Here is a 27,984-nt window from a genome sequence, read left to right as displayed (position 1 = left end):
GTCGACAAATTTGCATTATGTATGATTGTTTATTTTTGCCTTACATAATTTATTATGCAGTAATTCTAGTCTTTTCTATATTTCCGAAATAAAAGATTATTATATTAGAAAATGTGACAGGAGTTTTGTCATGACAATAATGAAAGAAATCTAGTAGCAGCATTATTTCTGGAACATAAGATGTAAGTGATGAACTCATTTACGTCAATATGGCAAAATAGAGGGAAAACTGGACAATCGTAAACCTGTACCACAAATGAACTGTCTTCGTGTACATCTACCTATGAAGTGTTTGTTCTTTCTGTCCAGCGGTAACGTTGTCTTTCTATCTGGAGGTTTGATTATATTAATTTCAAAAAATTTGATTCTTTGCAAGTACAAATCACATGGCGATATAATACCAAATTTGCCCCAAATGCAATTGAAATGTATGTAAATTTGAAACGTTTTAGATTGTATAACTATAGAGGATGCCAGGAACCCAAATTCCTCACATGATTCAATGTTAGCCCCTTAAGAGCTACAACCCTAAGATAGAGTCATCCTACTAATTTGATTCAATGAATACGGTTGAAGGTTTTATCATAAGAACAAATCATCAAATGAAAGTATTTTCTATCTAATAAAGTTATCAAGATATTCGCTGAAATTTCAAAAGTTCATGTTTTATTAGCTATTGCTATCGCTTGGCGTACGTCGTTGTCGTCGTTGTCTGTCGTCATTGTCTGTCGTCGGTAACTTTTCTTTAAAAATGTTCCCTTCTAAAACCACTTTATATATTAATACCTTACTCAGTCACTTAGTTCTCATCTAGAAACACAGAATCATTGTCTGAAGATTGCAATTGTTTCCATAATTTTACATTTTTCAGTAAAATATTTTCTAACTGGCCGTCGGTCTCTTGCATATGTTCCGGATGGCTTGTTAGACATGTGTTTGATAATGACTTTGTTCTAGAGTGTGAAACAGGAAGTGATAACTGTCGGTTTATTGAATGTTTATCCATTTGTTGTAATTCGGTGCTGCAGAAACTGTGAATTGAATCGTCGTTAGTAAGGACGTTTTCAAAATCTACAAATACAGTTAATTCTATACTCATGAATTACAAACCAATGAGCGTCACTTTATAGAGATATTTCTTTTAAATACTTCATAGGGGAGCTACCACATTATTGACCACGCAGTATAAATGACAGAAGAAGGATTAACAAAGCTATACAAAGTTGGTTATCTATTGCACTCTGCGATACTAATATACGAACTAATGTTCTAACATCTACAATTTTTACAAAGGTTATACGAGGACACATTTGTTGCTTTTTACCATGTCTGTTCTTTTAACTTTCGATCGTTATCTACTTTCAATTTTAGTAGTAGTTATAAGTTTTTTTTTACTCGTGAAACTTGTTAAACCAAGATGTCAGTTGCGTAAAAATAGTATCATATGTGGAAAAAAGCAATGATAATCTTGAATGTACATTAAGTTTTACGGTGCTTTTCATCACAATTCATGAACAATACTTAACCTCCCCAAGACAAAAAGTTGTGAAGGGTCGATATAAAACATTTTAAACATAACTGATTTGTGTATTTATAGATTAAACGAAATTGGTAGTTTTGAATTGATTATTGTCGAAAATAGTTTTGCATAAAAAAGACTGGAAAATGAAAACATTGTTTAAACTCCAGATTAAACATTGGAACAATCTGTGTTTCATATTAATCCATAATATTGCTAATGTCGTAGAAAAATATTAAAGATGTTAAATTCGTTACTTTTACGTTTCATTTCCTCTTTCGTCTACCCGGGACTTGACGTTTTATGAGCAACTCGGCGGGTGTTTCTAGAAAAGCAGAGGACGCTTATGTCTGGTCTTTGTCCCTCGGTTACTTTTTGATTACAGCTATAACCTTGGTTTCTTTGATTACACTTTTAGATGTGACTTTAACGTTATATGTTAAGTGCCTATTTCTTACTCACCGTCAGTACTAGACGAAGAATCTGCATAATTATGGTTTAAACCTTTCATATGACAGTATGTAGGAACACTCTGTTGTCGTATCATTGGAGTTTCTACTTTAACAGACATTGAGGATGGATTGACAAACATCAAAACGTGACAAAGATATCCCTTTGCATTGAATAATGGCCGCTGTTATATTTGACGTTTAGAAATCTGCTGGATAGTTTCGCTGATTTTGATCAATTGTTTCAAGATTTGTATATCTTTTTGGCGAAGTAGTACCTTTAAAGAAAAAAAACATGATTTAAATGCATACTCACACCCATCAAAAGAGTTTAATATGATGTTTTTATGTACATGTCTATACAGAGGTGATTCATGATGCAGAATAATTGAACAGAAACGAATCAAAAGTCGTTTCAACATTCAAATATATTTTTTTCTTTTTTTTTTAAGAATTATTTAAAATCATACCTTAACTCTTCATATAAACCAGCCAAATTTTGCTACGTGCCTGTATTATGTACAATCTATACTCCAAGTCACCTCAGATTGTTTGCGTTTTTTTTGCGTTTATTTTTGTAATTACTCGACGGTTCCTTTCAAAAACTTGCCATTTTATTCATGTCGTTTTGTACTACGATTCTCTAACAATTATTTTTCGTTCTTACCTCCGAGATTGAAAAAATTCAAAATTTATTTTTCCTACGAGAATTTTGCACTGAATGTATTGTGTATCCGCCATCTTGTTTCTATGGATATTTTGAAATGTTTCCTATTATCTCACAATTGAAGTACACAAATAAACGCAAAAAACCGCAAACAATCTGAGGTGACTTGGAGTATATATGATTTTTATTTCAAAAGAGCCACAACTAACTAAAAAGATATGACTGGTCATGAAATTGTTTCTCAATAAGAAATAAACGTGCATTTGGGCATGATAGCATAAATCACCTCCTGCCTGAATTTTTAAAAGTCTCCTACTGAAAACAATTCCAACTGTATGCTTACAATGTATAGGCTAATAAAACATTGCGTTGGAACATTTAGTTTTTTTTTTACTTTGACGCTTCAGTTATCAAAAATGTTTATTTTATATAAAAAAAACTAAACAAAATCAAAACAATAACTATAAATGTAATAAAAAAAAAATATTATAAAAAACTGAGCATAACATAACGATGGAAAAACAGTTAAAGAGTAATCTAAGGAACCAAGGTTATAGCGGTAATCAAATCAAAAGAATGTAATCCAGGGACAAAGACCAGACATGGAAAACAGACATACACAACAAAGAACATAAAGTAATTAAAATCATACATACAAAGTAACAAAAGTAAATGAGAAAGTACACGTAGGTTATTGTTGTTTTTTTTAATTACTTTAATACAAAAATGTGTTTTTGTTAATATTTCAGGTGAGAACTATCTAATATTTGTTGTCCGACACAATTATTTTTTTTTGGAACTACACAATTTATGTAAAAATAGAAAGAACAGTTAAAAACTGATGCGTTTCTTAACATCAGTGAAACTAATGTCCTGTTTTTAATGTCTATCAATAACTATCATAGTTTATAATCATACCAGATCAGACTTGATAGACTCCAGAGTTGTGTCCATTTTGACAGAAGCATGTAGAAGGTCTTCCATTTTCGGCATTTCTACTAAAGTTAAATAGTAAAACAATTCGTTGCAAACGACGATATTTACATTTTGTAATATACAAAAAAGAAAGAAAAATGCTTCAAAAGATATGTTTATTATTTAATGAGTTAGTGACCTCCATTCCACAAATTAAATGAACAGGAAAATTTAACTTTTATTCGAAAGAAATCTAGAATACCTAAACCCAATATTTCAATAGAGTATTAGAATTAATAAGTGTTAATGCCTTTGAACGTGAAATAAACATAATATTGACAATAGATAAGGACAGAGAAATATGTAGGTTTGTAAAATGCCCTTGTTAGTCATGACAAAGTTTAAACAAATAATTACCCTTCAAGGGCTACAACTGTGTTTAAATCTGCCAAAACTAACACGTCGGTGGTTTTCATTTCTATTTACTCCAGGTGGCTTTAACAGAATCTAAATAGATAGCAATTACAAATTGAAAATTAAAATCTTTAGAAAAATTGCAATAATTATCAAGATTATGTGTTGACGTAAAATGATATTAATGATTAAGAGGAATTCATTAATTGGTTTTTATTTTGCTGACAATCATTAAATTCTTCGTTAAGTGAGCTATTTAAAAAACAATAAAGGTCAACTTGTATGCAGTCATATAGCCTAAATTGGGTCATTCTTATAGAAAGAGTAATCAAGGGAACCAAGGTTATAGCGGTAATACTATTGCAAAATACATATGGATTTCACTCAAAATTATATACTTGCCATTTTGTTTCCTAATCTATTAACTGTTACTTATTTTTATCATGTAAAATGAAATTCGTTGTCATCAGAAATATATAGCAACATTTTCCTACCTTACGATTGTTTTTTTTTACTAAAGTGCACCCAAGCATTTAGAATAAAATACTCGACAAAGCGCAGTCAGAAAAAGATGTGTGATATACCTAATGATATTTAAACCAAGGTTCTAGTTGTTTATTGTCTACATTTTCACACGAAATCAACGTTTTACTCAAGTTTAGATACAATAGACGCAATTTTCGAATTGTTTCATTCATGTTTCAAGGACTTGAAACAATATTTGTACCTTTATTTTTTGTTCTTTGGAAGAGCAAAGGTCCATTTTTGTGTATTCGCTTCATTTTGTGTTAACATACATACATAAAATAAACCATATATATCTGTTTTCCTGTCAGGATCATCTTAGAGTAATTCCCCTTCGTATTACATGTGATAATATCTTGAGTTCACTAATGGTGGGTTTTAAATCTACAAAGACTTGTTGTTGACAAATGTAATGTTTTGAAATATGATAAAAGGCCAAAGATTATTCATCCTCAGTAAAGATACAAAGGATTATTTCAACACCTTGTGTCAATCTGTTAAAGGGAAAGATTAAAATGATAAATTACTTTAAATGTGGCAAAGTATATACATCATTTAAGGTATACTATACAGTGCAAATTTTCTTCTTAGTACCATTGTAATAAATTATTTTTTCTCATGGCGTCAGTTTTAAGACCAACCTTTACATATAATCATGAGACATTTTTTCTTCAGTTAACAGTATTTTCTCATAATAATACAGAGTTCCCACAGCACAATATTAATAGACAAAATACATTTCCACATTTAGTATTTCAGACATATACCGCTTTAAGCCACTGCATGTAATGAAAAGAACATTCTAACATAAACATCAAATTGGATAGGCATTTCGGGTATTTCATTGCACTATTTTCATTCATTCCCTTTAAAATTTTATGATCGAGCTTTTGCACTAATAACACAAATGACCTCTGTATAATAACTTTGTTTTTATTTCTTAACAAATAAGTAAAAAGTAGCCACATTTATATGTCGTCCTAAAAGTAAGATTCTAATGCTGCTGGTGAGAGGTAACTTCTTGAAACACCCTTAAAATCAACTTGAAATTTGCTTTATTATAATGTTTTTTTTTTGTATTTAAATTAGGTCCAAAGTTTTCGGCCTTACGAACCTCGTCAAGGGCAAATGACACCAGACGAGAGGAGAGGATATACCCAGACAACTTACATCGGGAACATAACTGTACATAATAATAATTAAAAGATCCATTTATTTTCATATTTCATATTAGTATTACTATTTTTATTTCATAATGTTAAATAGGTAAAAAGAGACAAATTCTCCCGATGTTGAATAGGTAAAAAACACCAAGTCATCCTACGTACATGTACCATCCATATTTGTCCAGTACAATGATACTGATAAATCATCACAATCTGTAATTTTGCCCATTTGTTTCTTATGTTCAGTTTGTACAAAAATGTGAATAAAAATATTGTTTTTTTTTTTAATTTACCGTTTTTTATGTCATCCTTACAAGCACGTCATACTGGCCGAAGTGAAACATCAAATGTTAAACTTTGCAAATGCTAATAAAGTAACATTTCTAAATCTGTTCAAAATGTACAAAGAATATAAGATAGATGATACACACCTAAAATAAAATATATTTTTGCAAAATATTTGCATTATTTTTTGAATGGTTCTTTGGTTCTTTAATATGTATTCAATACTTAACCCGGATGTTGATTATTTGTAATGAATAATGTTGCTTTGTCTACACAAAAATGTGTATGAATACGAGTCTTTTGTATGTTCTTGTCAGACTTTAAATACGACGATGATGACAATGTTGCTTTGTTTCTTATTTACATGTACAATAATATTCAGGATAAGTAATTTATTTTAGACATTTGAACAACGATGTAAAAGTAGGCAGTAGTAGTTACAAAATATGAAAAATAGATGATTATAAAAAGAAATGATGCAATATAAATGATTGGACATTCGGGTTTTCTTGCGGGATTCTTTTGATGCTTAATTTATGTCGATATTCCCTTTATGTTGCAAAAGTGCGATATTTATAAACTTCTATTCAATTTTAGTACGTAAATGAGTTATAGTCCCATCCCGTTTGCTATACTAAACAGAGAAACAGTTAAGTGCGAATATCTTCCTTTTCAAGTATCAATGAATAACTAAATTATTTCATGCACAACGAAATGTAGTAGCATGAACCCCATGTAAACCATGATCTTCAATCATTCTCTATGCAATTATCCGGTCAATAGAATTTTGTTTTATAAATACCAAAAAAAATATATACCTAAATAATACCCATTAAAAGCTAGATGTTATTGAAGATCAGTTAATTATTGTATGTTAAAAGATGCGCTTAACATAAACGTAACTATAATCGTTTTATAAAAAATGAAACATGTATTTGGAGCCAATACAATATTGAAAAGGTAATACATAAGCCATATGACATTTGTTTAACCCCACACTACTTTGTCCTTTTACTTTCATTCTCACGCGGTCTGTATTAACAAATTATTTATTTAAATCTTCAAGTAAAAACAGAAATGGAGTTTTAAAGTTTATTTTCTGTAACAATTGTATAAAAACAAGTACAAAATGCTCAAGAGATATGTAATCCACGAAAGACTAATTCTTTGTCACGACTGTCTTTTATAAACAGCTTAGAGGTATTTCTTTTTCTGTAAAGAACATCAAATGAGCCGGCAATTTCAAATACTTAACAATCAATGAACGTTAGTTCACAATTATTTGATAAACTTATAAAATAAATTTTGAAAAAGAAACTGAAAGGTAATATAATTATATATGTATTTTGGAACTTCCAAATGTTTGATAAATTTTGAAACTAATTTGAATTAATAGTGAATTGATCTTTTTGTATATATCAAATAAAATGTCTCTGTCTATCTGTATGTGTCTGCCTTTCCATGATCAGCTTTCGATGAATGTTTATTATACAAGATAAATACGTCTTGTTCATGTTAAAGTTTGCAGAACTAGTTGTCTAGTTGATACAAATCTCCTCTGACATCAATGAATGAACTTCAGTGATTTCGGATGTGAAATCGTCTTTGGTATGACTGCGACAGCGTCGAAAATGTCACGATAAGTCAAAATGTTCAAGCAGTAAAAATACTTTGTCGAGGAAAAGCGAATTCCGTTCGAATTCTTGTCGGAGAAGGAGTTGCTTAGTCACTATCACTATCACTGTTCTGTGAATATTTCCACAACTTTACGTTCGTTCTAAATAGTCCTTTGTCATTACATTCATCGATGTCATTATCACCATCGCTATCCGATGAACTGCTGGTAACTGAAAAAGACAAGAGAATGTATTACTCTCCTCGTGATATAGACATTCCGTTTTATGACTATTGCCTAAATTTCTATTATTTCAGTACTTTATATTGTATACAAGCAAAGTATACACTTACTATTTTGTGCGTTTTCCTACCTAAATTTTAAAATAAGGAATAAAATGAGACAAAGTCCCTTATCTAAAACAACACGTTACCTAATTATTGATTAAAATAAATAATTAGTTGCACAATAGTTTAGTCACGTCACTTACATTCATCGATCTTGCTCAATCGCTGTTCACTAAAGACCTGGGATAACATAGGTCGGCGTCTCTTGTTGGAAACTCTAACTCTCCTGGAGTGTGTATTTCTTTTACTGAGTTGCTGAATGCTGCTATTGATGTTTAACAACTGTTTCATTAGTTGTACGTCCTGGTTTCTCATCTCATCAAGCTCATTTCTCAGCACCGCAAGAGCACTATTGACTCTCTGTGTTGCATTGTCGTTAGCCATAGCAGTCGTTAGAAGTCTAACTTTGTCCTGAGCGTTATTTCAATTGCGTGTCGTTTCTAACAGGGTAAGCAGATTAACCGTTTATATACCTAAGTAGAACAAAGGCTATTCAAACTATATGTTATATATCTATAAGTTTCTAAATCACATGATTTAACTTAGAATTAGGCATTGAAAACAGGTTTTGAATACCGTTAAATTTGTCTTAAATAATCAGCTTGTAATCAACATCATTAAAGTACAAAATCCTTCCAAATTGATGACTGATAGTTTCTGTTGTTATAATACCAGGTATGTTCAAGGGGATTTTATCTTTTAAAATTCCATAAGAGGAATATACTTAACATTATAACAATCTTTGTAAAATTCATAAAAGTACACTTTTATCAATATTAATAATTGATAATAGAGATTCAAAGAAAACAATTAGTAAAAATTTATTTGAAGGGAATATAATACCCATAGTTTTTCTTTGATGTCACTATTATCACTTTCTCTTTATTGACATATGAATTATTATTACTTTGATTCGTTAGTGGTGTACGGTGCATCATTTAAAAAAGACTTAATGAGGTAGCATTATTATAAAGTCAATCATAGCATTCAGCATTATACATTGATCTATTAAATGTACTTATCTTTTTTTAAATTGATTAATCATTATGTACAACATATGCAGTTTATTTTGAAAATAAAGTAAAATGTTTGCATGTTACTCTTTAAAAAATCTACATATCCTGCAGTTTTGGATAAAATAGGATGCTTGAATGCATTATTACGAGACATATTGTATACACTGTTTTATATCAAGACATCATTTACTTTAAAATGTATACATAACATGCCTATGTGAATCATAATATACAGATACGGGAACGTTATCTGTAATCTTTACAACTATGCAATACTTGGCCAAACCCTTATATACTGATGAATGACATAGCAATCTGCAAGCTATACTCAAATTAATTGTATGAAGAATACTGAGGTAGATTTGCTCATGAATTGTCAATATTACCCATGCATCTTTCCGTTCAATGAAAATTAAGTTTCTTAATCTGGGTCTGAGTTGTTTTTCTTTGCATTAATTTGTATGTGTGTATTATTTTTTTACGATGATTGAAAATGTCAAGTCTTTGATATAAGATTGATCCATGTAAGCGATATTTTGTCAATTTACATGTAACAAATGACGAATATTGATTGAATTATTTTCATATTTACATATGTTAATCATAAACCAACCTACTTCATTTTTGGGGCTTGCTTTATGGTAATATATTGTCTCGGGTATCTCTTAGTGTTCACTAAATAATACAAGTAACCACTGGATATAAATGTGTTTTCAAAGTGAAACAAAAACAACTTTAACTTCGAGATCTAATTCCATGTAGTGTACATGTATTCTTTTGCACTCTGCCTCATATTTTGTGAAATATATTTATTACGTATATGTAGCAGCGCTTGTTTATGCAATTTTAAAACTAGAAACGCGACGGAGATATATAGTTATGGTTTGCATCCTTCAAACGTATCCTGAGGGTACAATTCTTTAAAAACCACAGGACAGAACGATGAGCCAATTTAACAAGAGTTATGTGACTTAGATCGTTTCTTGCATTGAATAAAATAGTGACACTTTGTTGACTCAACTTAATTGATACGGCTGGATTTTTTTTTTCTTCAAATTTGTAGAATTCATGTAAGACATAATATGTATACTCGAATTCACCTCAGCCTGTTTGCAGTTTTTTTTTAATTATCTTTTAAGTTACTCATAAGTTCCTTTAAAAAATGCCATTTAATTCATGTCGTTCTGTACTACAACTTTCATACAATTATTTCTCGTTCTTACCTCCAAGATCGAAATATTTCCATATTTATTTTGTCTACGAGAATTTTGCACGGCACGTATTGTTTATCTGCCATCTTGTTTCTATGGATATTTTGAAATGTTCCCTTTTATCTCACAATTGAAGAGCTGAAATACCATAATTTCCAGCGACATAAATAACATGGCAAGTTTTTTTTTAAAGGAACGTTTGAGTAATAAAAAACATTAATCTAAAAAAACAGGCTGAAGTGAATTCGAGTATAGTTCGTCATTTAATACCGTCATTTGGATTAGCATTCTTGGAATACTTGTTTTGTTACGTGAATCCAGATTTCCCTTAAAAATAGAATTGTGGTTTAATACATCAGAGGCGTCTCCACCATCTATCTACTGCCCAACAATCAGAATGTCTGACCACGAACAATAAATAAAATATTTTTACCAGAATTTGCCCTAACATGATATTCGAATCCGCTAAAATACCGAAACTTCGTCCCCTGTGTTAAACATGAGGCTACAATAATGTAGATGACATGATATAACTTACTGGATTTGGCTTTCTGTTTCGATAATTGTTGGGTTTAAGTACTTCTTGTATATAATTTATTTTTTTTTATCAAGAACCTGGCTGGTTATAGTTTATTGGTACAAAATTAAACTGGGTATGAAATACATTTTAAGGTAGCAGGATACCAATAATTATACAATGCAGGAATTTGAATGACATGTTTTCCCCTCTTAGAGTCATATACATATATTGCAAATATCATTATGTTGTATGCGTGCTTCAAGGAGTTTCCTCTTTTCAGAAGGATTGTCAAAAATATGAAGGATTAAAATGCTACCTATTTTGTTCAATTATTTAACATTTCGGAAAGCAAAGACTAAGAGTTAACATTTTTTGCTTTTAATGTATATATGACAAGACCTCCAGTTAATATTGTATGTATTTGTTCAGAGTTCAAAATCATTAAATTGCTATACGTTGTGCTTCGTATTTCAGCACTGAATAAAAAATGAACCTCACCCATGAAGTTAATTCAAAGTTACTGGATACTACTTTTGCGTTAAATTAATAGAGAAATGTCATAGACATTTTGTTAAACACGGATGAAATCATGTTTTGCCTTTCATGTACGTTACAAACACATCCGAATCAAGAATGATATGTATAAAACAATGCGGTTGTGGTTTCATCCAATAAAAGCTGCATCAGTTTGGAAAAATGTCTAAAACAGGAATATTTTCTTAATATGGTTTCCATTTACAAGGAGATTTTTTTTACCTTCGTATCAAATATCTAGTTTGTTTTACTAAGAATGATTGTTTTTATGAACATTAACGACATGAGTGATTTCTTCAAAGTTTTATTTGTATTCAACAATAGTAAATATAACAAATTAAAAAATGTTCCAGTACTGGTATCGGATAGTCTCCGACGTCGATTCTCTATAAATATTTCTCCAGAATTGGTTCAAGCTTTTTCAAATAGAGTCAGTCAGCACCAAATGTTTTCTTATTGCACATATCATCGGTAGTTACTGTATAAAGTCTATGACTAGAATGTAAAAATGTTCCATGCAATACACAACGGTATCTTGTTTCTATAATGACTAGTTAGCCTCAATGTCAGCTTTTGTCATCTTTCATAAAGTTTCTATTCATTTGAGCTTGAATCACTTTCATATTCACTTTCTGATGAAGAACAGGCAGATTCTGAAATAAGCAAATAAAGTAATATTTAGTTTTCGATCTGGTGAGAATGTCAATGTTTATTACAATAAATTTGTTTTTGCATTGAAATATTCCTCTTTTAAATTCCAAAACTATCATATTAAACGTATTACAATCGTCCAATGCTTCAGTTTTATAAATCAAATTTACTTTATTGCAAGAGCAATATTTACCTTCATCGATTTGTTTCATTGTTGGAGTTCTCATTAAGTCTTTCAGTGTAGATTTCTTGTTTTTTGATGATTTACTCCGTCTGTGTTTCTTGGTCAGTTCTTGAACACTGTTGTTCATCGTCATCAACTGTTTCATCATTGTCATGTCATGGCTTCTGATCTCTCTCAACTCTGATCTCAATGCAGCAAGAGCATTGTTCATTCTGTCTAAAGCACAGGAGGTTGCCATTGTTTGTGTTATATCTTATTTCTGAATGTTGTTACTGGTTAGAAGTATATTCGTCATATGGCAAAGCTATCGTCAAGTCCATTTTTATACTCTCCAGACACAAAAAAAAAAGATACTTAGGGTTTGATTATTTTCAAGTTGATCGAATTTCGTTCGCCCTGGGAGAGACCACCTGTGCAACTATCAGTTTATGGCCAATAGGAAGTTTTTGTACATTTTTAGAAAAGCCTCCAATTCAAAAGTAAAATTTGATACCTCGGTGGTATTTGTTTACGGAATGAAACCTTAAGATTTGAAGTAAATTGACTTTAAACAAAGTTAAGAGTGTTCAATACCCGTTTTGTATGGTGGATGTATGATCGAATTTTCTCAATATTAATGTTGAAAAATAAACATTTTTGAACGTGGGCCAGTTGAAAATAATATATTATTATCATGTTGTGTATTCGATTGTGGATGTTTTTGAACAAAACTAAATGTATTTTATATTGACATGCTGTTAGTCTTAACAGTAGCGAAGTGGACAAATGTAAGAATTACCTGGAAATTCTATATACATATAATGACAATATTGTAGTAGATTTTTAAATTACATTGATTTTTTAAATTAAACAATAAATTCTTTTGCATGGAGATGGATGTTTTGATTGTTGAATATAGCGAACTTATCACGTGTCAAAATTACCTAGCCATCACATATATTGACAAACTTAAAATAAAGTTTACAATTTAAAATCTATCGTTTATATGTTAAGGTTCAGTGAAAGTCGATAAAAAATTAATTAAAATTTATTTATGTATCGAAAAGTAACAAAGCATTTTCAGTAACGTTTCACCATACGTATTTTACAAGTTTCTTGTTTTGAGGTATATTTGTGTAAATACAGAAACATGAAATAATAAGAATATATTGTCATTTGATTTTAACTTATTTATCAACACAATACTTGGATATTGGACTCAAAAATTTTTTTTACAAAATAAGGTATAATTCGTTATGTTAAACACAGACAAAATTGTGTTTGACTTTTCACATACGTCACAAATACATTCCCGATCTAGAATGGTATGTATATTACAATGTGTTCATGGTTCCATCAAATAAAATCTGTAACGATTAGCGTTATGATTGTCCCATGTAGAGCTTTGTATTTCAGCTTAGGTGTTCTTTACGCCATAGCAACATAAATGTAATGTTTTAGTGTTTTTATTGATACAGAAAAGAGAATTTTCCCAGCAATTCCGACTACTGAAATGTGTTTACATATATTGACATGTGCTGAAATGGCAATTTGTCTTCTCCTACGTATAGAGTTTCCGGGCCAGCTTTAATGTAACTAACTCTTATTCAAAAACATATAAAAAAAAAACGTTCTACAAGTGTATTATATCATATGTTTAATCTACTTTAGAATGTTGTACAATTTCATGTCTCATGGTAGCAGTATTTTGTTACAATAATACTTTCTTGCAAACGGGTTTTGTGACGATTCATTAGCTTAGACACATCAGTTTGTGAATCTGTCTAAAGAAAACGGAATGTAGTTTTAAAATGGTATCATTTGATATAAGGAGATTTTTGTACCTGTGTATCAAATATCTGTTTTCTTTTATTTATTTATTTTAGCCTCATTTGGTAAATTGTATAGTGAATATTAACAAAACGAGTGATTATTTCAAAGTTTTATTTGTATTCAACAATAGTAAATATAACAAAGTAAAAAAATGTTCCAATACTCGTATCGGTTAGTCTCCGACGTCGATTCTCAATAAATGTTTCTCCAGACATTGGTTTAAGTTTTTTTCAAATAGAGTCAATCAGCACCAAATGTTCTATACTTGCACAAATCCTCGGCAGTTTCTTTAAAGAGTCTATGACTAGAATGTAAAAATGTTCCATGCAATACACAACGGTATCTTGTTTCTATAATGACTAGTTAGCCTCAATGTCAGCTTTTGTCATCTTTCATAAAGTTTCTATTCATTTGAGCTTGAATCACTTTCATATTCACTTTCTGATGAAGAACAGGCAGATTCTGAAATAAGCAAATAAAGTAATATTTAGTTTTCGATCTGGTGAGAATGTCAATGTTTATTACAATAAATTTGTTTTTGCATTGAAATATTCCTCTTTTAAATTCCAAAACTATCATATGAAACGTATTGCAATCGTTAAATGTTTCAGTTTAAGAAATAAAATTTTGTTATTTGAAAATAGAGCAAGAGCAATATTTACCTTCATCGATTTGTTTCATCGTTGGAGTTCTCATTAAGTCTTTCAGTGTAGATTTCTTGTTCTTTGATGATTTACTCCGTCTGTGATTCTTGGTCAGTTCTTGAACACTGTTGTTCATCGTCATCAACTGTTTCATCATTGTCATGTCATGGCTTCTGATCTCTCTTAACTCTGATCTCAATGCAGCAAGAGCATTGTTCATTCTGTCTACAGCGCTGTAAGTTGCCATTTTTCTATAATTTCTTTTCTGATGAAGACTGTGAATTAAATAAGCAGTTTGAAATGCTATTGATACTTAGGGTTTATATACTCTCTGAGACAATAGATCTGCATGGGGCTTGATCACTGTTTTTCAAAGGTGATCGAATTTCGGTCTCCCTGTGTGAGACCACCACTACTAATATCGATTTCAAAGGCCGATAGGAGGTTTTTATGAGATTTTATACATCTAAGGATTTCTCTAAAACATTTACCATAGACAAACTTGATCCATCAATTGTATTAGTTTACGGAAATAAACTTTAAGATATGTGAAAGATTGTGACAGAACACTTCCTTTATTTGTATTAGTTGCTTATTTTATGATCGGTGTCTACATTTTTCTATATTATTTTTTTTCCGTTCTGCTCTTCATGTTACAAAATGAAGCAGTAAGTTGAAATGTATCGAGTAGTGTGAAAGAATTTGAAAAAAGTGTTTACATATTAACACTCTAATTATTCTGATGGATCTTAAGCTCCAGCTCTTGCTATGGTGTAAGCTATATTATGTACCTTTCCTATTCCCGATTCCCAATGGCAACCTATTGCTTTTACTATCATTATATTTTATCATTATTAAAATTGCTTTGCAAAGTTCGATTTAATCAAATGAAAAAAAGACATAGATTTCAAGTTATTGCAAGGTCATTTCATTTCAAACGCCTTCCCACAAAGATTGTCATGTTCCCCGTATCATACGTATACCCTATCCTAAATTTCCCAGATATATATACAATAGAATGGAAAGCTTACTCTGTCAAAGGACTTAGCCTTGATTCTTTGCGTCAGTTTGAATTTAATGGCAAACGACTGTCAATAGACTGTAGTTATTAAATTGCAAATTATCCCAAATGCACGTGTAACACTTAGGGAAAATCTAATGTTTTGATTAATTAGTTCGTATACCAAAACACATGTGGATTTTTGTTTTGTTTTGTTTTGTTTTTGTTTTTGTTTTTGTTTTTTTTTTTTTGGGGGGGGGGGAGGGGGAGTGGTGGTGGTTCGTATTTGTATTTGTAATGATGATGTGGATATATGTACACAATAAAGAATGAGAAGATATCTGCTGTAGGTCTAGAGTGACAGCAAATATGAGGATGTTTTGCTCATTCATATCATGTCTTTCTGACAGGAAACACAGAAATAGTCTGGCATGTACAAATACTTTCGTTGCTCTATTTAACTACAAATATTCAACCTAACTGGTAGGTACCTAAAAATATGTTCACTGTTCCGTATGATAAATACTTTCACATTTAAATTGCCACATGCAGAGGTTTGTATTACAATATTAAAAGTTAGCCACAACCCCCCACAATGGCCAGTAACACGATTTTTAATGATACTAAATCAAACATATAAACAAACAAATAAACAAGACAACCCTTGGATATTAACATGTCAATAAAAATACATAATCATCATTTTTTTAAATGTTTTTGTTGAAAAGGTTTTTTTTTTACTTAACTTTTTATCCAACTGAGAAGCTTATTGTACCGAGGAATGTCTTGTGGTAATACAAACCCAAAGTGCCTGAAAAAAACACGGGGAAGGAAATAATGCTATCAATGCAAACAGCTTGGATATGTTTCAATAACAATAGAAACTTGTTTTTATTTGTAATTAGTATATATGTTTCCATTGCTTGTTAGATACCTTGTACAATAGTATTGGAAATAACTGCATTAACATGAATATTAACATCTTGCAACCAACAGGTTTTTTTTTATTTGTCTAAGCCTCATTTTGAAGAAAAGAACAAAGTGGATATGAACGAGACGAGTGATTTCTTCAAAGTTTTATTCATATTCAACAATAGTAAATATAACAAAATTAATAATGTTCCAGTACTCGTATCAGCAAGTCTCCGACGTCGATTCTCAATAAATGTTTCTCCAGGAATTGGTTTTGAGCTTTCTGAAATAGAGTCAATCAGCACCAAATGTTGTATTATTGCACATATCTTCGGCAGCTACTTTATAAAGTCTATGACTAGAAAGTTTTTTGTTCCATGCAATACACCACGGTATTCTTGGTTCTATAATGACTGGTTAGCCTTCAACACTTTTTCCATTTTCTTGATCCATTTCTATTCGCTTGAGCTGGAGTCACTTTCATATTCACTTTCGGATGAAGAACTGGCAGATTCTGAAATAAGCAAATAAAGTAATATTTAGTTTTCGATCTGGTAAGAATGTCAATGTTTATTACAATAGATTTATTTTTGCATTGACATATATCCTTTATCTTATATTCCAAACTATCGTATGAAACGTTGGCAAACGTTTAAGATCTCAGATTAAAAAATAAAAGTTTGTTATTTGAATATAAATCAAAGACAATATTTACCTTCATCGATTTGCTTCATCGTTGGAGTTCTCATTAAGTCTTTCAGTGTAGATTTCTTGTTCTTTGATGATTTACTCCGTCTGTGTTTCTTGGTCAGTTCTTGAACACTGTTGTTCATCGTCATCAACTGTTTCATCATTGTCATGTCATGGCTTCTGATCTCCCTCAACTCTGATCTTAATGCAGCAAGAGCATTGTTCATTCTGTCTAAAGCACAGGAGGTTGCCATTGTTTGTATTTTATCTTATTTCTGAATGTTGTTACTGGTTAGAAGTATATTCGTCATATGGCAAAGCTATCGTCAAATCCACTTTTATACTCTCCAGACACAAAAGAAATACTTAGGGTTTAATCATTTTCAAGTTGATCGAATTTCGTTCGCCCTGGGAGAGACCACCACTACAACTATCACTTTAATAGGCCAATAGAAAATTTCTGTTAAACATTTTGACAAAAGTCTTCAATACAAAAGTAAAATTTGATACATCGGTGGCATTTGTTTACGGAAAGAAACCTTAAGATTTGAAGTAAATTGACTTTAAATAAAGTTAAGAGGGTTCAATACCCGTTTGTATGATTGGTGTAAAAAGGAAATTTCTCAATATTAATATTGAAAAATAAACATTCTTGTACGTTGGTCAGTTTAAAAAGATATATTATTACCATGTTATGCATTCGATTTTGGATGTTTTTGTTCAAAACTAAATGTATTTTATATTGGCATGCTTTGAGTGTTAACATTAGCAAAGTGCACAAGAGTAATAATTACCGGGACATTCTGTATACACATACTGACAATAGTGTAGTAGATTTTGTATATTATGTCGATTTTTTAAATTAAAAACATAAAATATTTTGCATATATATATAGTTTTCACTGTTGAATATAGCGAACTTATCATGTGTCAAAATTACCGAGCAATCACATATATTGACAAACTTAAAATAAAGTTTACAATTTAAAATCTATCGTTTATATAATAAGGTGGAGTTCAAATAGATTAAAACCAATTAAAATTTATGTATGTATCGAAAAGTAACAAAGCATTTTAAGCAACATTTTACCATAAGTATTTTCAAGTTTCTTGATTGGAGGTCTTGTTGTGTAAATGCAGATGGATATGAAATAATAAGAGTATATTGTCATCTAATTATACCTTAGTTATCATTAAACTATTTGGATTTTGGACTCAATAAAATTATTTAACAAAATAAGATATAATCTGTTATGTTAAACACATACAAAAGTATGTTTTACTTTTTCCATACGTCACAAATACGTTCCCGATCTAGAATGGTATGTATATTACAATGTGTTCATGGTTCCATCAAAATAATTCTGTAACGATTAGCTTTATAATTGCCACATACAGAGGTTTGTATTTCAGCTTAGATATTCTTTACGCCATAAAAATGTATTGTTTAAGAGTTTTGATAGAGATTTTTGCCGAGTACTGAAATGTGTTAATACATATTGACATGTGCTGAAATGGCGAAGTGTCTTCTCCTACATTTAGAGCCAGTTTTAATGTTTCATTTTTTATGGTAGCTGTTTTTTTACAATATGTCTTGCAAACGGGATTTGTGACGACTCATTAGCTTATATACATCAGTTTGGGAATCTGTCTTAAAAACGAAATGTACTTTTTAAATGGTTACATTGGTGATAAGGAGACCTTTGACCTTTGTATCTAATATCTAGTTTATTTATTTTAGCCTCATTTTGTTAATTGCATAGTGAATATTAACGAAACGAGTGATTATTTCGAAGTTTTATTCATATTCAACAATAGTAAATATAACAAAGTAAAACATGTTTCAGTACTCGTATCGGTTAGTCTCCGACGTCGATTCTTTATACATATTTCTCCAGAAATTGGTTTTGATCTTTCTCAAATAGAGTCAATCAGCACCAAATGTTGTATTATTGCACAAATCCTCGGCAGTTACTTTAAAGAGTCTATGACTAGAAAGTAAAACTGTTCCATGCAATACACCACGGTATCTTGTTTCTGTAATGACTAGAGAGCCTAAATCACAATTTTTGCCATCTTTCGTAAAGGTTTCTATTCACTTGAGCTTGAGTCACTTTCATATTCACTTTCTGATGACGAACTGGCAGATTCTGAAATAAGCAAATAAAGTAATTCATTTATCGATCTGGTGTAAAGGTTATGTTAAAGGAAATACGTTTGTTTTTGTATTGACATACATCCTTAATTTTATATTCCAAATTATCATATGAAATGTTTGCAAATTGTTTAAAGTTTCATATTTAGAAATACAATTTTGTTATTTGAATATAAATCAAAGTCGATATTTACCTTCATTGATTTGTGTCATTGCTGTAGCTCTCATTACATCTTTTAGTGCAGATTTCTTGTTCTTTGATGATTTACTCCGTCTGTGTTTCGTGGTCAATTCTTGAACACTGTTGTTCATTGTCATTAACTGTTTCATCATGGTCATATCATGGCTTCTGATCTCTTTAACTCTGATCTCAATGCAGCAAGAGCATTGTTCATTCTGTCTACAGTGCTGTAAGTTGCCATTTTTGTCTATAATTTCTTTTCGTATGAAGGCTGTGAAGAAAATAAGAAGTTTGACAATGCTATCGACACTTCGGGTTTATATTCTCTCTGAGACAATAGATCTGCATTGGGCTGGATCACTATTTTTTTAAAGGTGATCGAGTTTCGTTCTCACTGGGACAGACCACCACTACTAATATCAATTTCAAGGGCCAATGAGATGTATTTATGAGTTTTTTCTTTAATGCATTTACAATGGACAAACTTGAACCATCAATGGTATTAGTTTACGGAAATAAACTTTATGACATATGAAAGATTGTGACAGAACAGTTCTTTTACTGAAAACGTAATAATTTTCGCGGAGCATTAATTGTCGTTGGGCAGAACAGGGCGATAAAAAATACCCGCGAAGTTATTAATTAACTCCTAAACATTTATATTCTATTTTATTAATTGATATAAACAAAAACAAACATTTCAAATAAATATCTCATTCCGACCCCCCTCTCAACATTACACATGCAGTTTGAATAATAACGATGGAAATTTGTTTTATTTGCAATTAGTATATCTGTTCCCATACTTTATAGATACCTTTCACAATGATCTTGGAATATAACTGTATTATTAAGACTATTAACTTCTTGTTACCCACAGTTCGTTTTAGGTTTGTTTGAGGTGTTTCTATTCAAATACAATTAAATTAGCAGGACAATATGAAAGACAATGAACTTTTCTGATTAACATTTTATTCATATTTAACAACTGTAAAACAACGGAAGACATGTAAACAGTTTTCATGCTGTTGCAATGACTAGTCTGCTGAGAGTAATTAAAATGTATTCAGAATGATTTATTTGGTAATAAGTTCTATCCGCATGAGCATGCGTCACTAACATATTCACTTTCAGATTCAGAACTGGACAATTCTAAAAAAAAACAAGTACACTCCAATGATATTTTTATTGAAACATAATCATTTTTGAATGCATTATATTAGTATGCCTGCGTTTAAATAAAAGTTAATTCGACTTCATTCATAGATTTTTTCCCCTTTCATTTTACTACATCGTAAATGAAATGCCATTTACACATTGGAATAAATTTAAATTTATTTAAGGATGAACCAATATTTACCTTCATAAATTTGTTTTATCAATGGGGCTCTCATTAACTCTTTCAGTGTTGATTTCGTTTTCATTGATGATTTGCTCCGTGTGTGTGTCAATTCCCCAACGCTGTTGTTCATTGTCATCAATTGTTTCATCATGGTCATGTCATGGCTTCTGATCTCTCTCAACGCTGATCGCAATACAGTAAGATCATTATTCATTCTGTCTATGACTCTGTAAGTTGCCATTATTCAATAATTTGTTTTGTCTATAAAGTTGTCTTTCAGAAGAATATAAGCAGTATGATTATATTCGCAAGACATCGCCTTAAATAATATCGTACTTACATGGAATTTAAGGGGCTGTGTAAAAATTACAGGGTTGATAGAATTTTATTTTCCTAGTGAGAGACCTCCACTGGAAGTATCAATTTCATAGGCCAATGAGAGTCTACTGTACCCTCTGTATTTAGTTTTATAAGTAAACATATGTTATATATTTTAGTGAATGTATCAACTTACGGAAATAATTATTACCTTCAATAAAACAGTTCATTTGGTTTAGCGTCTATTTATGAGATTGAACTACTGAATTGTATATTTAAAACATAGATGGCATTTCCTCGCCTTGATTGGATCTATTATACATACTTTTGTAAAATGTCTTGGGTTGCATTTTCTATTTTGTTCAATAAATTTACAAATTCAAGTGTCAGATGGACATACTGAATCATTGGATCATTGTAATAAACTAAACAAAATTAAAAAAAAAAACACAAACCAAAAGAAAAAAAAAGGAAAACAGATATATACAAATAAAATAACTGGCTGTTTGATATCTTCATTCCCATTATCTGTAAGACATATCACACTTTTTATATATGTTCAGATCTTAACCTGGCATCTCATCGACACAAGTTAACTGTGTAATAGTGATCATTTTGTCGACCATACCTTCTCTATATTTTATAATTTTTTTACGCAATGCAGAACGATCACTCTTTATTACCATAAAATTGAGAAAATTATTATCCCAAAAAAAAAGAATAATAAAACGCTACATGTGTCAGTGATGTAGTTTAATTTACTAAAAAATATAACATTTTATCATGGCATTTGTTTACTACAAAACATTAGAACAGTATGGATCTACATTGTATTTTTACATGCAAACAACAAAGAAAGGAAAACATGAAATCAACTTCAATATGCCCTTAATGGCATGTTCCGTGAAAGATATTCTCCTGCAAAAACCTATTTATGGTATACAAACAACGAAACAAAGCTTTCAAAGATCCGAAACGTTTTTTTTAATTACCACATGTGGTGTATCAAATTTGATATTATGATTTGCTTATGATCTCATTAAACTTTAATAAACTCTTTTTAATCTTTCAACGTAAAAGACAATTAGATTTTAGATGTTCTGTTTGAGGTCATGATGATAAAAAATATTCCAGTTCTTTGAATTCTGTATAGAACTCATCATGTTCTTTTGATTTATATATTATTTAGAACGAAACTAATTTCTTAGAACGACCAGGAAAAATTACAACATCTTTTTTTTAATATCGGACATTTCAGATGTTCACATTTTCAATGTTTAACTTTGTGACACATTTTTGTATCATTTTCCACACCCGTTGATCATTATCTTAGTTGTAAGTTTCACAGTATTTTTGATTATTTGGAATTGTAGAGTTTTTATTCGGAGTGATTGATGCCTTGAAAACATTTAAGTCTGACAATATTTTGTTTTCAAAAGTTTATTCAACATTTATAAATACAATAACAACTTATTACCAGTAAAAAGTAAATAAAAGTGTCAATTTAAAATACAGACAAAAGTGGCCATACTTCTAACGTTTGTTTACAATTGTAGTCCTTGAAAGTCAATATCCTAAAAGATTTTGAATCGCCGTCTTGAATAAAAAGTTACTAGCACCAACTCTTCTATAAATGCACTATAATCTCCATAGATAATATTTGACTAGAATGTTAATGTCCAAGCATATTGTTTAATTCGTACAGGTTGACTCTGCACTTGTATATTCTGCGGTAAAACGCATTTTTAGTGTTCCAACACGGAATAACATGAGCTTGAGTCACTGTCATATTCGCTTTCTGATGATGAGCTGCATGATTCTGTAAAATAAAATAATTCATGTTAAGTTTTCTGTTTAAAAAAAACAATAACTAACAAAATGTTTGTTTGGAATATTTACAAAAAAAGGCAAAAAAGTAGACAAGTGGACAATTGAAAGTGTTTATACCAGATCGATAGATAACAATTCATAGTTTGATTGTTAATTGCATAATTATATACTAAAGAAAAAGAAAATACGGATATGTACCTTCATCAATTTGTTTCATCATTGGAGCTCTCTTTAAATCTTTAAAAGATGTTTTCTTGTTCTTTGATGATTTGCTTCGCCTTTGTCTCTTTGTCAGTTCGTGAACGCTGTTGTTCATTGTCATCAACTGTTTCATCATGGTCATGTCATGGCTTCTAATCTCTCTCAACTCTGATCTTAGTACAGCAAGAGCATTATTCATTCTGTTTACAGCGCAGGAGGTTGTCATTTTTCAGTAATTTTTGTTTTCTATCGAGTTGACGTTCAGAGAAATATTTGCAGTTTGGTTATATTTTAAATATGCTGCCTTATATACTATTGTACAGATACGAACTGCATGGGCATTATTAAAAATTACAGGGTTGATAAAATTTCATTCTCCCTGTGAGAGACCACCACTTGAAATATCAATTTCATAGGCCAATGGGAAGTTTACTCTTCGCTTTGTAATTGTCTTTTTATGTAAACACTGTTACATATTTCTGTGTATCTGTCAATTTACGAAAATAATCGTTGCATTCAACAAATTGGTTCATTCAGTTAGATTACTATCAAGATTTGCGAACAATTGTTTTTTCTTAGGATTGAGTTTGATTTGGTTTTTAAATAGAAAGTCGTCATTTTGGCCAGTACCAATTTACACATTTTTAGTCTCGTACATCAAAATTGCTTTCCTTATGTTCGTTTTTTTTTATTTTTTCGTTCTATATATTTCGAATATTTACTTAACGAATACATATTTGACATTGCTAATGAAAACGGGTTAATATTGAATATTGTATAATTTGTTCACTTGCAAGGTTGTATCATATATGTACTAATAAACCTGATATTCTAATATTTTGAGAATCCGAACATGTAATCAGATTTTTAGTATTTTTGACTCCTGGAACAAGATTATGTTGCTACAAGATTGAAATCATCACTACAGAACTTTTATGGTCGTCATCACGACTCGTGGATGGTTATTGTGTATCCAATTACAACACGATAAAAAAATTTGTTCACCGTGTCATAGTTTCCTGCGTATTTCGTCTACCCCGTTTTTATTTTAGCAATTCTGTGGTTGTAGCTAGAAAAACAGAGAACGCTTACCCTACCGGTACACCTTGTCGATGCTCCAAGTTTTTGATGGAGTCCGATTTGCTCATTAACTTTTGTTTTTAACGTGTTTTTTTTTTTACTATTCCGTATTCTTTGTTGTGTGTTTTTGTTTTCCCTGTCTTGTCTTTATCCTTTTATTGTATTCTTATGTTTGGTCCCCAGATTTCTCTTGGAACGCATTTAAACTACTTTTCAACAATGTTTTAAAACTCAAAATTTGGCAGATGATTTTTCTATTCATTGGCGACTGCCAGGTGTGAAACGTCTTAGTTTTCGGAGACTATGAAACGAGAGTATTGGTCATTCGGTCCACAACGGTGACGGTTGTGAAGACATCTATTATCTAATGGAACTCTGTTATCGAAAGTTTGTGATAATGTCTATAACAAAATGAAAGCTTGAATTCTTGAATGATTACTCGGATGATCAAATTAGTCCCTTTCCACTTCTATATAGTGTTGAGGTCAAACACCATGACAAATCTTTACAAGCTGGTTTTTTGTATAAGCAACCTTCGCCAATTGTTTAAGTGAACTATTTGATGTTAACCTAATAGTCACTTCAAGTTAGTTATATGGAATATTTCCAGAGATTTTTCAATTGGAATTATTTTTTACAGACTTTTTTTTTAAGTATACTGGCTGGTGTAAAATAAACATACATTTATAACGGTACATGCATTTGCAGTTTCAAATAGTAGTGTATATAATATGCGCATTGATCGATATGCTTCCGTTGTTTTAGAAATTACAAAACGACATTAGTAGTTTAATACAATATTTTAATAAAATATTAATATTTGTAAAAACTTCATACAAAAAGCAACTTGGCTCCGCGTTGATTTATTTTGTATAGCACCACAAGCACTTATCTTATACATAAGCTGAATTAAATCCTTATTATTTCAAAATTCGGGTATTGTAACAGCTTCACAGAACAGTAAACGTCATCCATATAAAAAGCACCATCCTCTATATATATTGCACATAGTAGCAGTAGTTGTAGTCTTATTATGGTTGCAATACTTTGTTGTATCTTGTTATACTGTCAATGGCAGTGAAAAATACAGCACACCACAAAGTACGATGGTCTCATTACTTCTGCGCTATAACTTAGGGTCAACCAAAGTAGGTTGGTATCTTCCGGTTCGTTTTCTAAACAATCTTACATGTTTCATGCATGGGAATATTTCCATAGCTTTACATTAGTCCTAAATATATCAACATCTGAACTTGAATCACTTTCATAGTCGCTTTCTGATGAAGAGCTTGAAACATCTAAAATAGAAAACGTAAAAATAAATGCCTTGAACTTGTACACATATAACGCTAATGCAGAAAGGCAACACAAATGTACAATAAGCTAAAAGTAAATATTTATATTTTCATTTAATATATACGATGCAATGTATTGTTTTCAAACAGTTAAATCATCATCGTTAAATGCTTCAATACTTGACTGGTTTTAATACATACCTTCATCAATTTTCCCTAAAGTCGATATTCTAATTATATCTTTTATACTAGTCTTTTTGCTTCTTTTTGTATATTTCTGTTCCTTTGTAAGCTGTTGGATACTGCTGCTTATATTCATCAATTGCCTCATCAATTGAACATCCTGTTGTCTGATCTCAGTCAGCCCTGACCTTAATGTAGCAAGAGCGTTGTTCATTCTGTCAGTTTCACTAGTCATAGTGGTTTATATTTATGAATTTAATTTCTCCAACTAATACCTTTAAAAGTTTTATGTGTATTGATAAAACGTAAGAAAAAGCCTCTTTAAATAAGTTCTCGAACAATAGGTTCGTGAGGGGCATTCTCATACAGTGAAATTATTGAATTACAAATATGTCACCACTTACATATACCACCGGAGAGACTATCAATTTCACAGTCCTACAGGAGCAACATTGTTTCGTTTACCCCCATAGCAATTTGCACCGATGCATAATGAAAGTTCAAAGTCGGTGATTTTAAACGTAAACAATAGCATAGAACAAATACGCCTTGTTTAAAAAGTTCAGGTTTACGGAAATGCTCTGTACTGACGCACACCTTATTTAATGTTTATTTAATGGTATAATAACTGCAATGTGACCGTTTCTTACCCCCAAGGATAGGTATGATATAATATTTATCAATTAGTGTAGCAAATGATATAAACACAGAGTGTGATCGTGTCATAATGAATAGACCCCTTAAGGGCAACATGACTTGACAAAGATCATTTTTAGGTAATTGAATAATACTGCACTATGAGATATGCAATTTTAGCCATGTATCATAATTTTTACAGGTACTGCATTATGATGAGGAGAGTAAAAACAAATAATAATAATAATAATAATAATTTAAAATGTACCGGGGTATTTCGTCGTTGGTACTAAGTTAATAAAATATTAATCATAAAGGACACGATCAGTATAGATTATGATACCATTAAATCATTTTTTTTTCATTAATGCAATACTGCAGTAAATACTTGGAAAATATTACTATATTTTATATGGTGCAAAACTTGAGATAATAATCTTATAAAATAATGCGGTGGCAATATACAATATACTATGCTTATGTTAGTTTCGGAAAGAACCTATGGTCAGACATGTAAGAGGCCTTAACGGCAACGAGTGTAGTTAAAAATAAATTACAGTTATAGTAACAGACAAATTTAAGAAATTTAAATGCGACATTCTCCTAAAGACTTTAAACAATTTCACCCGATTCTACAATACTTGTCAATAACAAATCCTAACAAACATTATGACGATTTTCATGGCATAATCGATATATCGTTTAATGTCTGATATTGTTTAGAGTTTTTTTTTCTCAAGTATAAACATGTAAACGAACATTTCGAAAGAGGAAAAGGGTCTACTCTGTCCACAAACTGAACTATTTGTGTTGCGGTTATTTACACTATTCGAACTACTTTGTTTTGCCTTGACTTCTTGGTCTGTCTGGTATAATTATATGCAGGGTGGAAACATAATGTCAATACATATAATACGTTAATGGTGTGGACCTATGGCACGTACAACCAGAAAAAAAAAACACAAATGGGTATAAGGGGTCTTTTGTAAACACTTAGATGTTTATTGCTGTTTATGGTATTTATTACTTAATTTCATTTCAAACTATCCTAAAGCTTATACTAATGACGTCCATTTAAGTCTATATTAACAGGACAAATCTTACTTATGAATATCAAAGGTTCAGTGGATATCAATAACAAATGGAAATTGTTATTATATTTAAAGTGGAGCGATATAATAAATCATTATATATTTGTTTTATTTCTTGAGCTATGTGTGTGTAATTTGTTTTCAAGTTCTAATTTTTTGTTAAATTAGTTTTAAAAAGGTCTTCAACCATCTAACGTTAGGGCAATGTCTATTGCAACCTTACACGACAGTGTTTCTATAGTACAAGTCTGTGAACTAGCATACTTTTAAATATTTTATGACAAAATGATAATTTGAATACAGAGGTATATATCTGTCAATAAAAATCCAACACCGTCAGATTTTCACGATATATTTATGTATTCACATCACCAGCGCAATAACGCACAACCCATGTAATGCGAATATTTTTTGAAATGGCAAGAGCAAACTTACCAATTATAGCACAAAGGGAATCGCTAAAAGTCCATATCAACAAAGAAAAAATAATACAAAGTCCTATCTAGAATATCGACAAGATGGTCCAGTATCATGAAAGCCAAGATTTAAACTCCGTACATTATAAAGGAAGAGAAAAGGTTTAAAGTGTGTATTTT

General features: G+C 30.7%; 5 protein-coding genes, 2 long non-coding RNA genes and 1 pseudogene across 9 annotated transcripts in view; 1 reads left to right on the top strand and 7 right to left on the bottom strand.

Annotated features, from left to right (window-relative positions):
• Nucleotides 1-27,984, top strand: part of LOC148614996 (uncharacterized) — a 41,053-nt gene that overhangs the window by 991 nt on the left and 12,078 nt on the right. The gene's annotated exons all lie outside the window — the stretch shown is intronic.
• Nucleotides 10-27,951, bottom strand: LOC148614999 (uncharacterized; annotated as a pseudogene). The gene is made up of 5 exons (XR_015923815.1): nt 27,824-27,951; nt 3,968-4,057; nt 3,554-3,633; nt 1,982-2,246; nt 10-1,071 (listed from the first exon to the last, which is right to left on the bottom strand). The product of XR_015923815.1 is annotated as an uncharacterized LOC148614999 (transcript).
• LOC148615005 (uncharacterized) lies at nt 7,019-8,362 on the bottom strand. Its single transcript, XM_088589590.1, has 2 exons — nt 8,046-8,362; nt 7,019-7,787 (listed from the first exon to the last, which is right to left on the bottom strand). The coding sequence occupies exons 1-2, from the start codon at nt 8,284-8,286 to the stop codon at nt 7,663-7,665; spliced, it is 366 nt and encodes a 121-aa protein (XP_088445716.1). The 5' UTR covers nt 8,287-8,362; the 3' UTR covers nt 7,019-7,662.
• On the bottom strand, nt 11,472-12,351 carry LOC148615004 (uncharacterized). Its single transcript, XR_015923213.1, has 2 exons — nt 12,028-12,351; nt 11,472-11,836 (listed from the first exon to the last, which is right to left on the bottom strand). It is a non-coding gene; the product is annotated as an uncharacterized LOC148615004 (long non-coding RNA).
• Nucleotides 13,925-17,400, bottom strand: LOC148615003 (uncharacterized). 2 transcript variants are annotated; one of them, XR_015923814.1, is made up of 3 exons: nt 17,102-17,400; nt 14,493-16,900; nt 13,925-14,292 (listed from the first exon to the last, which is right to left on the bottom strand). XR_015923814.1 is itself a non-coding variant. In XM_088589587.1 (2 exons), the coding sequence occupies exons 1-2, from the start codon at nt 14,719-14,721 to the stop codon at nt 14,234-14,236; spliced, it is 288 nt and encodes a 95-aa protein (XP_088445713.1). In that variant the 5' UTR covers nt 14,722-14,781; the 3' UTR covers nt 13,925-14,233. The 2 variants fall into 2 exon arrangements, 1 of the variants encoding a protein (XP_088445713.1); XM_088589587.1 differs by lacking the exon at nt 17,102-17,400 and having other exon boundaries at nt 14,493-14,781.
• LOC148615002 (uncharacterized) lies at nt 18,862-21,049 on the bottom strand. Its single transcript, XM_088589589.1, has 3 exons — nt 20,773-21,049; nt 19,426-19,683; nt 18,862-19,226 (listed from the first exon to the last, which is right to left on the bottom strand). Exons 1-3 carry the CDS (start codon nt 20,993-20,995, stop codon nt 19,168-19,170), a joined length of 540 nt encoding a protein of 179 aa, XP_088445715.1. The 5' UTR covers nt 20,996-21,049; the 3' UTR covers nt 18,862-19,167.
• On the bottom strand, nt 21,809-23,489 carry LOC148615001 (uncharacterized). Its single transcript, XM_088589593.1, has 2 exons — nt 23,101-23,489; nt 21,809-22,891 (listed from the first exon to the last, which is right to left on the bottom strand). The coding sequence occupies exons 1-2, from the start codon at nt 23,327-23,329 to the stop codon at nt 22,818-22,820; spliced, it is 303 nt and encodes a 100-aa protein (XP_088445719.1). The 5' UTR covers nt 23,330-23,489; the 3' UTR covers nt 21,809-22,817.
• On the bottom strand, nt 24,969-26,048 carry LOC148615000 (uncharacterized). The gene is made up of 2 exons (XM_088589592.1): nt 25,680-26,048; nt 24,969-25,481 (listed from the first exon to the last, which is right to left on the bottom strand). The coding sequence occupies exons 1-2, from the start codon at nt 25,894-25,896 to the stop codon at nt 25,378-25,380; spliced, it is 321 nt and encodes a 106-aa protein (XP_088445718.1). The 5' UTR covers nt 25,897-26,048; the 3' UTR covers nt 24,969-25,377.

Source organism: Perna viridis, chromosome 6 (assembly GCF_037379345.1).
Source record: "Perna viridis isolate PV_CMFRI_1.1 ecotype Kerala chromosome 6, ASM3737934v1, whole genome shotgun sequence".
Classification (NCBI taxonomy): Eukaryota; Metazoa; Mollusca; class Bivalvia; order Mytilida; family Mytilidae; genus Perna; species Perna viridis.
Note: the sequence above shows the minus strand (reverse complement) of the source record. Positions and strands in the feature narration are given on the sequence as shown.

Bases quoted from the DNA above. Each gene is read 5' to 3' on its own strand.
- LOC148615003 (XM_088589587.1), bottom strand. From the start codon at position 14,721: ATGGCAACTTACAGCGCTGTAGACAGAATGAACAATGCTCTTGCTGCA. The intron at 14,293-14,492 runs GTAAATATTGCT...TGCTTATTTCAG, and splicing joins GATGAAACAAATCGATGAAG to AATCTGCCTGTTCTTCATCA.
- LOC148615002 (XM_088589589.1), bottom strand. From the start codon at position 20,995: ATGGCAACTTACAGAGTCATAGACAGAATGAATAATGATCTTACTGTA. The intron at 19,684-20,772 runs GTAAATATTGGT...TTTTCTTCACAG, and splicing joins GATAAAACAAATTTATGAAG to CCTTCATACGAAAAGAAATT. The intron at 19,227-19,425 runs GTAAATATCGAC...TGCTTATTTCAG, and splicing joins AATGACACAAATCAATGAAG to AATCTGCCAGTTCGTCATCA.
- LOC148615005 (XM_088589590.1), bottom strand. From the start codon at position 8,286: ATGGCTAACGACAATGCAACACAGAGAGTCAATAGTGCTCTTGCGGTG. The intron at 7,788-8,045 runs GTAAGTGACGTG...TGTCTTTTTCAG, and splicing joins ATTGAGCAAGATCGATGAAT to TTACCAGCAGTTCATCGGAT.
- LOC148615000 (XM_088589592.1), bottom strand. From the start codon at position 25,896: ATGACTAGTGAAACTGACAGAATGAACAACGCTCTTGCTACATTAAGG. The intron at 25,482-25,679 runs GTATGTATTAAA...TTTCTATTTTAG, and splicing joins TTTAGGGAAAATTGATGAAG to ATGTTTCAAGCTCTTCATCA.
- LOC148615001 (XM_088589593.1), bottom strand. From the start codon at position 23,329: ATGACAACCTCCTGCGCTGTAAACAGAATGAATAATGCTCTTGCTGTA. The intron at 22,892-23,100 runs GTACATATCCGT...TTTATTTTACAG, and splicing joins GATGAAACAAATTGATGAAG to AATCATGCAGCTCATCATCA.